Genomic DNA, 16,677 nt, shown 5'->3' with positions numbered 1-16,677 from the left:
TCCACAGTTTAATGATATAGAAGGAAGGGCATGTGTGGAGACGCCGGTGCGGTAAACAACAACAACAGAGGAAACATGGAGGAGGAAAGTGGTCACAATTTGCCACAATTTGCTCCCACCAGACCTGAGATCTCTCTCGTACCCACAAATTCCTCTGAATGGTGGAGGACACCATATATAAACCATAGGCGCAAGCTGCGATGACAGCCCTTTACCTCCTTCTCCGCCTCCGCCATAAAATCATTATAAAGTTGGGCGAACTTCACAAATTTTGCAGAGCTTAAAGCAATCCCTGCTAAAAAACAGCTTAAACCAGCCTAGGCTGGTTAGCTGGTTTTAGCTGCTTGACCAGGCTGGTTTTAGAGGGGTTTTGGCCATTTCCAGCCTGGTCTTAGCTGGTCAGGCTGGAAGATGACCAGCTAAAACCAGCTTCACCAGCCTAGCCAGGCTGGGAGCCCAGCCAAAACCAGCTATGTCCAGCTTAAACCAGGCTGGTCAAGGTGGTTTTAGCTGGTTTTAGCTGGTCATTTTCCAGCCTGACCAGCCAAGACCACGCTGGAAATGGCTGGAAACCAGCCTGGAAATGGCCAAAAGTCTTGTCTAGTCTTGAACACCTTGATTAGTTGGATCAGCTGTGTTTGATTAGGGTTGGAGCAAAACTGTGCAGAGCTGCGGCCCTCCAGGAATTGAGTTTGAGACCTGTGGCTTAAAGCAAGACAATTGCTTTCATCGTGGCTAGTGTGGCGCAGATGCTAATACCCGCCTTTACGCATGCACAACGTCGTAAGTTGTATAGCAAGTGTAAACACATGAATCGGATATGGGTCACGATCAAAAGAACGTTTAAACGGACAGGCAAAAATCAGATATAGGCAACAAATCAGAATTGGGCATCAAGACCTGACAGTGTTATCGTAACCTTAGAAATCAAGAAAACGTCTTTAAAGATTCTACAACATAAGTGTACGCAACTTCTCACAACACACGCAAGTACAAAAATGTGTGGAAAGTTACAGTAGGAAAAACACTAACAAACTGAGAAAACATTTTCATTCATTTGCCAAAACACGTTTACACAAATTCACACAAAACATGCAAATATAGAAATGCACTGCAAATAGTGCAAACCACAACGGAAATGTCCTGGGGACCCTAAAAAGTGAAGAACCTGGCTGCTTCTTGTTTAGAGTCAGCTGTGTTTTTGGGATCTGAGTTTTTTGTTTCTTTTAACATCTTGGTCATACAGTTTCTTGTTGTTTGTATATTTTTAGTTCTAATAATCTGATAAAAAAAATTATACAATTAACGTTAAATGAAACGTTATTTTAATGCTGAGTTAGGTTTATTGCACACTAAATCTGAAATTCTGTTATTTTTCGCATGTTAAAAAATTAATTCAACATCACATTGTGTGAAACATATTGTTTCACACTGCCTCTGAAACTTTCGTCCGTCATAAAAAAATTCGAACTGAAAAAGCGATTTGAGAGGTGTTTTGACAATTCAGAGCCACGCTACAAGTGAAAAGCTAAATACAGAATGCCGCCATTTGAGCTACATATAACTTTATGACAAAAACATGCATAAAATAAAGACAAAATGTGGCGGACAGTTGGATGCTGGATTCAGTGCTGGATTCAGTGACTGGCACACCTCTTTCCTGCTGCTGCTTGGTGTGTGTGTGTATGTGTGTGTATCCATACATTTGACGTACTGCTTATAGACATTATAATAGAAAGCAACGGTCCACTTTCTGTCAGTTGTTTCAACACATCAATGCAGCCGCCATCTATTAATATGTCTGTAGGTACTGCCAGTCTCCGTTCAGAATTTGTTTACGTACATGAATGCATGAAGTATCACAAGAAATGTAACAAAATTCACTGATTTCCTGAAATAAACTTTGCATTTGGGGATATTCCAGTGCAGCTTTGATTATGAGCTGAACTGTCCTTCCTCTAATGCAGTATTGGATAAACACAATATGAAGAAGAGAGGAGAAAAAAGTATCACTGCTTGAAATGTTTTGCGTTTTTCTGTAATGGATTAATTAATCAGACTCAGACAGTGTGCAAAATTTGTTTACGTGACAAATTTTTCGCATATGAATACCAAAAAAAAATGCATATGAAAATTTTAGACTTCAGTGTGCAAAAACCTTTACTCTTAGAACTAAAAACATACAGACAACAAAAAATCTTTCATTAAAATAAAAAATAACACAATTACGGCACATTTCTCATCCATGCTAAAGTATTTGTAATTTGTGTTTTTTTTTTTTTTTTCAGAACGAGGTTTCATTAGTTGAGGCGGCACAGATATTTACACTTTTAATATACTTCAAATTTGTACAGAGCTGGGAAAACTGCACTTTCTTATTGTGCACCTTTTCCATGGTATAATTTGCAAAAACTAAATAAAATTGTGTCTTTTTGTGAATTTAAAGGCATTATAAAGAGAACGGTATTGGAAGCATGGGATTGTTTTTGTTGAGCAGACTGATGAAATGTTGTTGTTATGTCAGTATTTATGTATTTTTATATTGTTTTACTGCATGGATGTTACCTTGGTCAGGTTTTAAATCTCAATGAGACTTCCTGGGCAAATAATGGTAAATATATACAGTTGAAGTCAGACTTATTAGCCCCCCTGAATTCTTCGCCCCCCTGTTTATTTTTTCCCCAATTTCCGTTTAACGGAGAGAAGATTTTTTCACATTTTTAAGCATAATAGTTTTAATAACTCATTTCTAATAACTTATTAAATTAACTTTGCCATTATGACAGTAAATAATATTTGACTAGATGTTTTTCAAGACACTTCTATACAGCTTAAAGTGACATTTAAAGGCTTAACTAGGTCAATTAGGTTAAATAGGCAGGATATGGTAATTAGGCAAGTTATTGTATAATGATGGTTTGTTCTGTAGACAATAAAAAAATATATAGCTTAAAGGGGCTAATAATTTTGACCTTAAAATGATTTTTAAAAAATTAAAAACTGCTCTTATTCTAGCCAAAATAAAACAAATAAAACTTTCTTCAGTTACTAAACTGCAGCAGATACGCAGACCAGGCCAAGTTAAGCAAACTCTTAAGTTGTACCATATACAGTGCATCCGGAAAGTATTCATAGCAAATACATATATACATATTTTGGAATACATATGTATATGTGATTTTTTTTTTTTTTTAGGTTTTTTTATTTTTAATAAATTTGCAACAATTCACAATTTCACATTTTCATTATGTGGTATTGTGTGTAGAATTTTGAAGAAATAAATTAATTTAATCCATTTTGGAATAAGGCTGTAACATAAAAAAATGTGGAAAAAGTGAAGCACTATGAATACTTTCCAGATGCAATATAGTAAAAAAAATGGACTTGTGGATGCAGGACTCGCATAATGTGTACCAAAGACACAGTGTGTGATGCTGTGTGACCTATGTATTTGCATACCATAATATTACAAGACCAATAGAGAAGCTAAATGTTACACTGGCCTCTTTGTACTGTACTTCCCTAAAGTTTACTGATAAATCAACCTTCAAAGCTTTGGGGTTACTGATATATATATTTTAAGGCTCTATGAAAGAAGCCTCACACTCCCAGATACTTACAGTATTTGATCAAATATAAAGTAAGAAGTCAAAACTACAGGGAAAAAGTGCATTTTTTATGGTTTTACCACGAAATGTGAGTTTTATTATGTACTAAAAGCACATATTCCCTTTCCCCCACTCTTATACACTAAAAACAGAAGAACAAAGCTGTGATTTGAGGAACAATGTTGTTGAGGTTTACAAAATGGGAAGTGGCTATAAGAAAACAGCAAAAACACTAAAAATGGCCAGCTTTAGGGCAATAGATAATAACACAGTCAGATGTAAGTGATGTAAATCGGCCTCATAAAGACCTTTTCCCATCCTTCTTTACTCATATTTACTAAGGGTGCCAATGTCAGCGGGACAATAAAAGCACTGTACTGTACAGCAGTGTTTCTCAACCATGTTCCTGGAGACAGACAAAGGAGACATCCAAAACATGTAGTGTTAGTAGTCCTCCTGAAACGTAGTTGAGAAACACTGCTGTAAAGTAGTGTACATTTAAAGCTACTGAAAAGTACACCTTTATTTATTAAATAATGTGTACATCTGTGCATTTTATGACTCCAGGTTTCACTTTGGGAAGCGTCCTCAGGAACCAGTCGATGTTCCAGCAGTTTCTGATCCGAAATCTGTCCCTGCCGAACGACACGTCCAGCCTGCTGCTTTCCTCCCCGGTCAATCTAAAAGAGGTCTGTCTTCTCACCTCATCTGCCTTTTTCGTCAAACCCAGGTCAGACAGCAGCGCTTTTGAAGTCTAAATCATGACTCAGCGTCGTGCTCCTCCGAGCCTCCTCGCGCTTTCATCCGCTTTGGAGTCTCCGCTCGGGTTTGCAGCTCCATTAGTGATTCCGCTGCATGACAACAGAGCGCAAGGATGTGCGATTGAATCTGCTGCTTCAGGGCAGAGGAGCTCCAGCGCTTTAATGTGTGGGGTTAACGTGCTGTAGTCAATGCAAAAGTGTTGAGATATGCTCCTGTGAGTTTGCGAGTGAAATGTTAATTTTCCTCAGGGAGTTTCATTTCTTCTTTTCTCTGGCTATTTAAAGGATGTGTGTGAGATAGAAGTTTCTAAATCGGTGCCTGTGTGTGTGTATGCGCCTGTGTGTGTGTGTGTGTGTACTCTATTCAGGTGTATAATCTCATCTTTGGGACGTATCCCAAAGCGGGATCAAAGGGAGGAGAAAGAGATGAAGGACAGCACCAACTCAACAGTCCTGGAGAGAAGCTTGTACAGCTGGAGGTACAGAGTGATGCCCTTCAAAAATTTACATATAATAAATATAATCTAAACATTTTTTTTTATTCATTTATCATAATAAATTGTATTTCAGAAATGAAAACGTATGGAGCATGTGGGAATTTGTTGATAAAAATCTAGGAGTGAATATTTTCTATTTTCTTTTTTCTTTTCAAACGAATTCAATCTTTCTCTTTCTATTAATATATCAAGGGATCCTGATTCCCACTCCAGGAAAAATGTATTTATAAATTTATTTTTAAATGTATTTATATTATTGTATTAGGAAATGTTTATTTATATATATTTTTTGATAAATTCGGCTTAGTCCCTTTATTAATCAGGGGTTCTATATATATTATAGATAAATACATCCTTATCATGAACATTATGCATTTAAGCAACCACAACTTTACCAACTTTTGAATGTTAATGAATTTATATATTAATATATAACAGTTTATTCATTAATTTGTTCCTTCATTCATTCATAAATTAAACACAACATGTTAATATACAGGGCGACGCAGTGGCCCAGTAGGTAGTGCTGTCGCCTGACAGCAAGAAGGTCGCTGGTTCGAGCCTTGGCTGGGTCAGTTGGCGTTTCTGTGTGGAGTTTGCATGTTCTTCCAGTGATTGCGTGGGTTTCCTCTGGGTGCTCCGGTTTCCCCAACAAGTCCAAAGACATGCGCTATAGGTGAATTGGGAAGGCTAAATTGTCCATAGTGTATGTGTGTGAGTGAGTGTGTAAGGACGTTTCCCAGAGATGGGTTGCGACTGGAAGGGCATCCGCTGTGACGTGCTGGATAAGTTGGCGGTTCATTCTGCTATGGCGACCCCGGATTAATAAAGGGACTAAGCCGAAAAGAAAATGAATAAATGAATGTTAATGTACAATATATAAATGCAGCAGTGCCTTTTTCTTTCTCATATTTTTATCTTTCCAAAAATTTAACTCTCTCTTTTTAACATTCATTAATGTTATTTATCCCTCGAAGCACATTTTGCAAAAAAGCACCTGCTAATTTTATAAATATGAAAGTAAAGGCTGTTTAAAAATGACTAATGCTGATTTTATATTTCTTAAACGCCATAAAAATGCACAGAAAGTTAAAATACCACACTGACAGGAATGCAAGTCTGCAACATTTGGATAATAGTATAACTGTCTCAAACTTTACAGACTTAACGCAGTGCCAGAGCCGCTGCAGTGCCTGTCTCATTCATATTTCATACTCGCTGAGCTGCTGTAAGCAACTTTTTTTGAATACCACACATAATATACCTACCACTTGACAGATGTGTCCTGAGAAATCACCTGTCTGTGTCCCAGGCCTAGACATCGCAAACAAGCAGACAGCGTCTCTTTAATATAATATTTACTCTCTCTTGACTGTAAATCATTGGCTGTGTTTACAGCCGTTAGAGTTGATTTGTTAAGCACAGTCACATTAACACATTAATTTTGATAGCCATAAAAATGGGTTTTAGCTAATGATGGGGTGTTGAAATTGATACTCTAGTTTAGAGTCAGTAGCTGTCATCTTACTGTGGATCAGTGGCATGTGGCAGATTACTGAAATGAGGGAAAAAAATCCCCTTCCTGTATGTGGGGATTTTTTATTGGGGTTTTTTCTTCTTGAAATGCACAAAATATGCCCAGCCAATTTAAGTTTTATTTGCATATTATTGTACCCACACTTGTTAAAAAAACTCATAATTGTTAAAAAAGTAGTAATAATAATAATGTGCATATTTGTATAGTAAAAATGAAAATAATTGTTAAAAAGGTTATTTTCAATAGGTTTCACTGGATTACTAGGGTTTATTAGATATGGGTTCAAGTAAAATATTAATATTTATTTTAATCTGTAAAGGATTGATAGGTAAAGGTGCCATTTTTTTATTAAAATATGCTTGAAATAAAAAATACTGACATGTAGAGTTTTTTTAATTTAGAAAATGATAATTGGTCAGAATACAATCTTTTTAATTTGTTATAATTGAAAATCAGGGTAATTGCACCAAATATTGATTTCCTAACACTTCTGAAGTTAAAAACTGGTATTGTGTTGTGTTAAAAGGAGTACAATCATGTCTGAAAACATACCACCATTTTGATATTTTATTCAAACTAAAATTTCAATAGATGACAGGGTTGTTATTTTGCATTTGGCAGAAATGTCATGGATTAAAAAAAAAGAGAATAATTGTACTCGAACACAAAACTTTAAAATGGAAATCCAGAGATACAGGGAATTTTCAAATGGTTGTGTAATGACAAGGCTTGGAATTAGAGATCCACATGCAGCTTTTATTTGTAAATAATGGTCAGCAGGCATGGGTCAAACAGTTAGCAAAACAACAATGTAAAGGTAATCCAAATATGGTAAATCCAACAAACAGGCAAAGGTTGCACCTGGCGGCAAATAATCATAAAGCAAAGAACAGTCCAGAATCAGAACAGACCGGGCAAAAACAGGAAAACACGAAACACTTGACTAAAGTTCATGACATGAAACATAATACAATCTGCAACAATGAAGATGTGTGAGTGTGGTGCTTAAATAGCATGTGGGTAATGTCCTGCAGCTGTGTCAGTGTAATCAGTGCCCAGGTTGATAACAGCTGTAGATGGTTGATTAGTATAATACATGATGGGAAGTGTAGTCTTGGTGGAGTGTAAAGTACATATATCTAGAGTGTCCTCTAGTGAGTCTGTTGGGGACTCCAGCTATTACTTGTGACAGCACTAGAGCTTTGATCAGGCTCAAAAATCTAAAAACCTACCATATCTGAGCCCGTGCACCTTATGTCCGAGCCTGACTCCGTCTGACACATTAACTGTAATTATGAGCCAGAGCCCAATTTAAACCCAACTATTTTTTAATACCTGCCGCGGGCTGTTATAACAGATGCTCACAACTACAATTCTGGGTTGTTTGAGCTGCAGAAATTAGTTTAGATTTATCTTAATGAATAATGCTCTGGGTCTATTTTTTCCGCACTGCTTATGCTCAATTAATGTGACAGTGCATTGATTATGACCAAAACACATTGAATGACGATATAAAGTAGCAATTTTTTCAAATATTTGTATAATATTTTTAATTATGGCATAGTTTTTCACCCAGTTAGGCTAATCAAGTAATGACTTGTAAAAAAAACAAACAAAAAAACAAACACACACACGATTGCTTGATCATGGCCCGGCCTGGCCCAGCCCGAAGATAGTGCCAGGGGTGGGTCAAGTCTAGACAGGACTTTTGTGAATATACAAAAAATAAACATGACATGACATTTCAGTCTATCCTTATTTATGCTCAGAAGCAATTACTTGGAGGCTGGCACAGTCTGGACGGGGGTCTGATTCAGAAGGCATTGAGAGACCCCACTAAAGCTGCTCATCGTCAAGCTCTTCTCAAAGTCTTCTCCCAGGCGTTGGGCATCGCTGGCGGAGTAGGAGGTCAAAAATTTGATCCTCAAGCACTGCGTGAGATTGAGGTCAGTCTGACACTAGACTCCAACAGTTCATTTCACTCAAATCATATACTTCAGTTCAGACACAGATACCATGGCTGACAAATTGACCTCTTGTATTTTTTCAGGGAGTTCTGTTGACTGGTGCAGTGCTTGAAAGCCTTACCTGTGGGGAAGGAGGGAACAGTGAGATAGGCAAAATCCTACTGGTCCCTGAGAAACAACAGGCGGTTTTACAGGCTTACCGCACGACTGTTTGTGGTTTAGGGGCGGGGCAGAGAGCGGAGCTGTTCGGACAGTTGAGTGAAGAATTGAGAGATCAGATTGACACACAAAGAGTCTTTGATCAGGTACAGTATGTGCAAGAACAACACTTCTTAAGCAGACATTTCCAACTGTACTGTAATTTTGTTCAATTTTGCTAAATGTTCTTGTTTGTTAAATGTTAGTTGGACACAAATCAGTCAAATTCAAATCAAATCCCTTTTATTGTCACATGATCAGCAGCATGTGTGCTATGACGAGTGAAAAGCTTAGGTGCTGGCGTTAGACAGTGCAAAATACAGACAACAAAACAATATACTATTAACAATGTTGACAATAAATACGTAAAACAATAAATATGTAAAAGAAAATACGTAAAAAAAAACAACAAAAAAAACACTTTACACACATACAGTATGTAGAGACAAATAGGCAAGTACACAGTCGAAAAGGTGTGCACATGTACACCTAATTTCTAATTTGACTGTTGGTGGATAGTTATTGTAGGCAGTCATTTATTCCATTGTTGTATTGTTGTAAAATGTAATTTCCACCTCCATAACATCCTCCTCAGTGTCCTATTAAACACAATAAAGAATTTAGCAAATGGAAATGACACTGGAATGACTATGGAGTGGAATTGCCATTATTTTAGGAAAATAAATAATATAATGGGTGTAATGAGGTGACATTGTACTGCAACCATAAAAATATTTTAAAAGGCATTTCAAAGTATAAAAGCATTATTAAATTGCCCTTAACACACCATGAATGACCCCAAAATCTTGATTCGTTTTGGTTGCAGCAATATTGTGGATGTTAAATAGTGCTGTAGCACTGTATGGTTATACAGTATGTGCTGTACCAAAAAGGGTCTTAATCAATAAGGTTCATTAACTTGAACATTGAGTGATAAAATATCATAATCTAATAAGTAATAAAAAGTTAGAAAAAGTAATCACTGCAATTAAAATGAATAAGTAGAGAAAAATATGTTTTAAGTATCCATGCAAAAACAGTCTTGAAAGAAGATTTTGGAAGAAAAATATGAGAATTAAATATTTATGGGATAAATCGAAAATGGAGAGTATGGATGGTGTATTCATATTGTTTCATAGCACTGGAAATGACTATATTTAGGAAAATAAATCATATAATGGGTGTAATGAGGTGATATTATTGTACTGCAACCATCAGGTAGTAAAAAAGGCATTCGATAGTATAAAAGCATTATCAAATTTACCTCAACACAGCACAAATGACCCCAAAATCTTGATTCGTTTTGGTTGCAGCAATATTGCGGATGTTTAGTAGTGCTGTTACTGTATGGCTGTACAGTATGTGCTGTACCAAATAGTGTCTTAATCAATAATGCTTATTAACTTGAACATTGAGTGATAATATTTCATAATCTAATAAGCGATAAAAGATTTCATTTTTTCATAAAAAAGAACAATTACTGTATTTACCTGCTTTAAAAAAGTAATCAGTGCAAATCAAAGGCACTGATATATATATATATATATATATATATATATATATATATATATATATATATATATATATATATATACATACACATACATATATATATATATATATACATACATATATATGTATACATACATATATATGTATACATACATATATATGTATACATACATATATATGTATATATATATATATATATATATATATATACGTATATAAATATATACGTATATATATATACAGTATATATACGTATATATATATATATATATATATATATATATATATATATATATATATATATATATATATATATATATATATAATCAGAACGTCCATGATTGACCATATATGGTATCAGAACGTCCATGATTGACCATATATGGTTCATGACCTGCTGCTCTTACAGTTTCACACACACACGCACACACACACACACACACACACGCACACACACACACACACACACACACACACACACACACAGAACATGATGTACACTGAACACAGAACACGTTAACTTATTTTGTATTTTCAAAGAAAACACAGCCAAGAATTAATATCAACCTCTGCATGAACAGATGACAGTTGAGCTGAGCGATTTGACATGATTCAGCAGTCTACATGTGTTTGTTGAAACATGTACGCATCAATATTCACAATAAACACCATACATTAACAAAAAGATGTAACTAACCGTACCTTAATGCCTCTTCGGAGTGGAGATTAATAAATAAATGCCTCGAGCACACAGTAAACAATTTAGGGCTCGCATTTTCAAATTAAAAGTCTACATACATAATAAGTAAAATTTATGCTTAAAATAACTAAGGGAGGAAAATTATCACTGTTGTATCAGTATAAAACGTTTTGCTTATCAAACACAGCCTGAGGCATGCATATTAATGATTTCAGAGCTTTTTTTATGATCTCAGAGCTGCATATGAGTCGTGTTCTCTTGATGATGTAGCTGCTCATCAGGTCTGGATGAATGACCTAAAGTAGGCATGCATGCAAATGCGGAGGGGATGGCCCGTGAGTCTCATCACAGTTTGTTTTTTTCCTGTGATTGACCCATTGGGGTTTTATACTTGTGAAATTTACATGACAATAAGAAAAAAGTGGTGTCTGAGGCTCACGGTATGCCTGTTTCCATATACTGATTTTTTAAATTATTTTACTATTAACTCTTCAAAGCCAAAAGTGTCCATATAGTAGTTGTAGAAACACCTTAACATCCATATTTACAGTGCTTATTACTTTCTCCTCTCTCCTTTTCTCTTACATTACTTCCTCCAGTTGCGTCTTGAGCAGTCTAATATGTCTGGTCTGCTGGATCAGTCCCGTCTCGGGGCTCTGCTGAAGAACCTGGCTGATGTGGAGCGGCTGCTGAGGGACGTGGATCTACTGTCAGGTCTGGCCAGACTGCTGCCAAAAGGGGCCTGTGCGGGTCACCAACCTCCTCCTCAGGCCAATACCACCTCCTGGAGCTCCAACACTACCACATGGGGTCCCAATACAACTGACAGTTCTGTGGAGGAGGGAGAAGGAGCTGCTGAGAACGAGGCTGAGGCTGAAAACCCCAAATCACAGTTTTCTGCATTTGTTCAGCTGTGGGCAGGACTTCAACCCATTCTTTGTGGGAATAACAGGTGAGTGTGTATCAGTGTGTTTGCTTTTTGAATGTGAAATGTGATGTTTTTGTGTTATTATTTTTATAACTCTTGTTTGTGTCATCAGGATTTTTGAACCAGAAGCTCTGAAACAGGGAAATATGAGTTCTCTGGGCTTCACCAGCAAAGAACAGAGAAATTTAGGATTACTAGTTCATCTCATGACTACAAATCCCAAAATCCTCTACTCTCCCATTGACTCAGAGGTGGACAAGGTCATACAAAAGGCAAGTCTAGACTCTAAAAGCTTTCTAACACCAAAAATGATAGCTCCAGTTGTCAAAATGTGAAGTGGATCAAAACCTTTCATCAATACTGTCCTAGATCTATTGCTCAACCCTCGTTTTTGTTTTGGGATGATAAAAATTATTATATTTTGATTCACCTCAAATGTTGTCTACTGTAGATCAACACCAACATGTGATATTGTTATGTTTAATATTAATGCTTAAGTTCTCATTAAAAAGGTTTGGATTCTGATTGGCTGTTAGTGATTTTAAAGTTCATCAGCTGGCAAAAGTGATGTCAATGATATTGTTCCAGCATTAAGGTGTTTTAAGGGCATCGTTCACCCAAAAATTAACATTGGTATCACTTTAATTTGATAGTCCCTTTAACGCATTTTGCTGAATTTAAGTTACATTGCATCTACATGCCAAATAATTCTCAATAGATTATAAGTAGACTGTTAGGTTGGGGTTAGGGTTAACATGTATTTGCAAAGTTTCTTATAGTCAGTTAAATGTCTTGAAGGAGCAGTGTCAGCAGATATTAAGCAGACAGTCTACTAATACTCAAATGAGAAGTAATTGGCATGGAGTCACAATGCAACATTTAGTCAACAAAATGTGCAATAGGGACCATCAAAATAAAGTGTTACCTGAACATTTACTCACTGTTTCCTAACCACTAGTAGTGATATATTTTTATAAGTTTCTTTCTTTTGTTGATCACAAAAGAACATATTTTGCAGATAGTTGAAAGCTTGTAACCACTGACTTCCAAAGTATTAAAAAACACAACTGAATGGTAATTCAGTGGTTACAGGTTTCCAGCTTTCTTCAAAATATATTCTCTTGTTTTCAACAGAAAAAAAAGGTTTTGAACAAGTGAAAGGAAGAGTAAATGATGACAGAATTTTTAGGTGAACTATCCCTTTAAGCCTGTAAATATTTAAAAAATGTTTAGTAAATTGACAATTTTTTTATGTTGCAATTGAGTGTGCAAAATGTTTTTATTTTAATGCTGATTAGCTTTTTTCTGAATCCAAATGGCATTAAATTTTTTTTTCACTTGTTATTTTATTCAATTAATGTTTAAAATTAATGAATGTAATACAATTCAATTAATGTTTCAATTAAAGAGAAAATCATTGGATTTTTGGAAATTTTAAAAATTATATTGTTTGTTCTGTTTAGGCCAATGAGACCTTTGCTTTTGTGGGAAATGTGACTCACTATGCCCGTGTGTGGCTCAACATCTCTGCTGAATTAAGGGCCTTTTTAGAGGAGGGTAAATTGCAAAATCACCTGATGTGGCTCCAGCAGGTAACACCCTTTCTTTCTTCTCTCCGTTTACACTAAGACGTTTGAGTTTTAAAACGCATACGTTTTGTTATGGTTACACCTTCCGTCCACACTACCCTGGAGTTTTTGAGCGCTGAAAATAGAGCTTTTTGAAAACGCTGAAGAGGCTGTTTTTGTCTGAAAACATTGCTGCTCCGTGTCAGTGTGGATGGGGGAAAACGGACACATCTGAAAACATCTGATTGTGGCTTTTTCCTCAATATTAATTGCACAAATTTCAGTCTTGCACCCTTTCCTTAAATTCCGACTTCACAAGTTTGATATGGAAAACAAACTCCTGAGGGCATGTCAATTAAAAACAGCGTACTATACTTATGTTATTCACATTACCCTGGCTACGTTGTTTCACTATATTAACAATAAAATGAAAACATGATATAAGGAACTGTCTATTTTGATATTAACTTAACAAACACTAAAAATGTTGAGGCATTGTGTAGCTACATATTTATATGAGCGTCATCTTCACTGTATGCATATTTATAACAAGATGGAGCCTATAACATAACTGGCTCCTTTCATTTTCTTTAAAAAATATTTTAAAAAAACACACCCTTTGCTGAATAGCAATTTTAATAATCAATAATGGCCATTATAAAAGTATAACGTACAGGACGTTTAAACGATATAGGAAATAAAGGCAAGCAATCAGTCAATATGCAGAATTGGTGTACGTGGTTGCATAAATTAATATATTAACTTATCTTTTCAGTAAACAAAACAAACAAGTAATAGATTCAAAAGACCATTAGAGAGACAAGATGAATTAAATATCATGTTTGACAACTATAGTGAGATGAAATCCAGCGGAAGATCCTTGATGAACTGTTCCACGTGTGCTACTCTCACCCGGGGAGGTGTGCTCAAAGCACCCGCTGACTGCCTGGAGCTCAGACATCCACATATGCTGTAGTGCATGCCAGAGTGTGTGCGTGGTCACGTCATGTGCATTTTCACCGGTATAGTGGGGACAGAGATCTTTTTAGAAACACTAGCTGAAATGCCAATGTGGACGTGGATCATTTTCATTCTAAAATGCTGTTTTAAAACGTATTAGTGTAAACGGGGCCCAAGAGTTTTTGGTTTAATGCATGTGGTCATTGGTAATGAGCTCTTTTAGAATAAAAACAGCAGCAACAAATATTCTGTATTTAACCAATTAAAATAATATTAATAATTCAAAACTTGTAATGTTTTACATCAGCTCCCTACAGTTCTGAATTAGTACAAATGCCTCTATAAAGTGCCTATTCTCCCTGTTCCCAAATTCAGATTTTCCTTATATGACATTGATGTTCATTCATTTCATGATCCCATGATGTGGTCATGGGAACAATTTGCTAAATATTTGTTTATTTACTCCATAAAAATCTTTGTTTACACTATAATTAAACATTTATTCTTCATATGCAAGTGATTCATGCATTGAATGTGTATAATAGTTGAATGCATTCTTCATCAAGCACATTCAATCTTTACATCAATGTTAATGATGCATTAATGTTAATAGTTTTTTTATTATTTTTACATTTTTTAATGAGCTCAGAATGTATATTTTATTATTAGTATAAAGAAATTATAATAGAAAGTAATGCATTTTTACTTTTGGCTAATTATTGTACAGTATCGTTTCATTGCAGGAATGCAGGGTTTTTGCTTTTGGAATTTATAAAAAATTTAATAAAATAAATAAATAATAAAAAAAAAAACTCAACCTAGAATCTTTTATAGAATCATCAATCTGTTTAGACTATGTTTTAAACACTGGACGCAAAATAGGAATCACTGGTCCTTTTATTAAAGACTGTTTAATTCTTCAGTTTTGAAGCTGCTCGTTAACAAAAACAGTGCAATTTTAAAATGTTCAAATAATTCTGACAGATATTAAGTAGAAGAATAATTTTCATTGATTGTATCTAATAAGCAATATAATCATTGTGGGCTGATTTGCAACAGCAATACTCCACTATTTAAAAGCAAGGTAGGGCCCCAAATTTTTTCTGCTTAGGACCCCCAAATGTACAGGGTCGGCCCTGGTTATTAGGAAGCTGCTGTTATTATGAAAGGTAGTCTCTCACCAGTCGAAGAACAAATCTGAGCACATACTTCCTGTGTTGTAGTTTATTGCTGACCTGAAGAGACACCATGAGCTGCTGAATGTGTCAGACAGTGAGCTGATGAACAGTCTGCTGGAGGAGAACTTCACCCTGCCAAACACAACCACCTTACTGGAGCAGCTGCACACCATTGATAATGCTGCTTGTGGATGGACTAACTTCATGTCAAAGGTCAGAGGAACGGTTTGCTTGAAGTGAATTGTGTTTTGAGTTTGAGTCTACTGATTTAAAGAGGGCCTATGATCAAAATCAACTTTTGGAAGCTGTTTGGACAGAACTGTGTGTATGTATAGTGTGTCCACTGTCATATTGGAGTGATATAAACACAACAAGTCTCTTTTTTTAATTTCCTGACTTTAAAATAGGATCCAAATCACAGTGATTTTGAGGCCCACCGCAACATGACGTAGGAGTGTGGTTTGCCCATCTACCGAATTGATTTACAGGTGGCATGTCTCCACAATAACATGTAAAAATATGTGCACATAACTTTTTTGCAAAGAAAATGTAATTAAAACATATGTTATAACTCTCTGTGATCAACTGCACCTCAATAGTTAGATGTATAAGTTTAAAACGTTTTAAAACCGACATGTTTGTAATAAAGACAGTAAAATTGCCTCTTAACTGCTATAATTACCATGGCCGTGTGTGTGTTTACTGCAAACGGCATTTGTGTGCGTCTCGTCGTTTCAGAAAGAAAGTCTTGAATAGACTCCACCACAAATACATCAAACAAACTTACCTGGTATTTTTTACCTCATTTCAGCATCACCCGTGTCTGTCTCTATCACTGACTGCTGTTTATCTGACGCAGGGGCGGACTGGGACAAAAATTCAGTCTGGCACTGTAGCTGCACCAGCCCACATTATCACACCAACACAGCCCCACCCACAGACACGCTGCACGCACATTCACTGCTTATATTGGTGTACAGATGGTAAAATAATATAAGCAGTACCATATGTAATAGATATTTAAACATTTAATGTATGTGACTGGAACAAAAACAACCCGTTTAAAACTAATTTATACATACAGTAAAAACTAAATAAAAAAATTATCTGTGAATCTTGTAGAGTCCATGTGCTGCCTGTTTATGCCGTTTGTCTGCTATTACCTATGTTAGGAGTAACCTGTGAATGATGTATCACACACACTCACACACACCTTTACACACAAATGGACATGCAGCACTAGCAACACTTCAGCATACTTTT

At 35.8% G+C, this 16,677-nt stretch overlaps 1 protein-coding gene across 2 annotated transcripts in view; it reads left to right on the top strand.

Annotated features, from left to right (window-relative positions):
* The window catches only part of abca2 (ATP-binding cassette, sub-family A (ABC1), member 2), a 128,311-nt gene that overhangs the window by 61,460 nt on the left and 50,174 nt on the right, over positions 1 to 16,677 (top strand). Inside the window, exons 5-12 of one of the 2 annotated variants that reach the window (XM_056457756.1) lie at positions 4,176 to 4,297; positions 4,738 to 4,848; positions 8,176 to 8,349; positions 8,454 to 8,675; positions 11,380 to 11,732; positions 11,821 to 11,980; positions 13,172 to 13,300; positions 15,460 to 15,627. In XM_056457756.1, coding sequence (XP_056313731.1) covers positions 4,176 to 4,297; positions 4,738 to 4,848; positions 8,176 to 8,349; positions 8,454 to 8,675; positions 11,380 to 11,732; positions 11,821 to 11,980; positions 13,172 to 13,300; positions 15,460 to 15,627 — 1,439 coding nt within the window. Of the gene's footprint in view, positions 1 to 4,175; positions 4,298 to 4,737; positions 4,849 to 8,172; positions 8,350 to 8,453; positions 8,676 to 11,379; positions 11,733 to 11,820; positions 11,981 to 13,171; positions 13,301 to 15,459; positions 15,628 to 16,677 lie in introns of both variants that reach the window. The other variant, XM_056457755.1, reaches the window with a different exon arrangement.

Source organism: Danio aesculapii, chromosome 5, assembly GCF_903798145.1.
Source record: "Danio aesculapii chromosome 5, fDanAes4.1, whole genome shotgun sequence".
Lineage (NCBI taxonomy): Eukaryota > Metazoa > Chordata > Actinopteri > Cypriniformes > Danionidae > Danio > Danio aesculapii.
The sequence above is the reverse complement of the archived record's forward strand: the minus strand, read 5'-3'. Positions and strand labels throughout refer to the sequence as shown.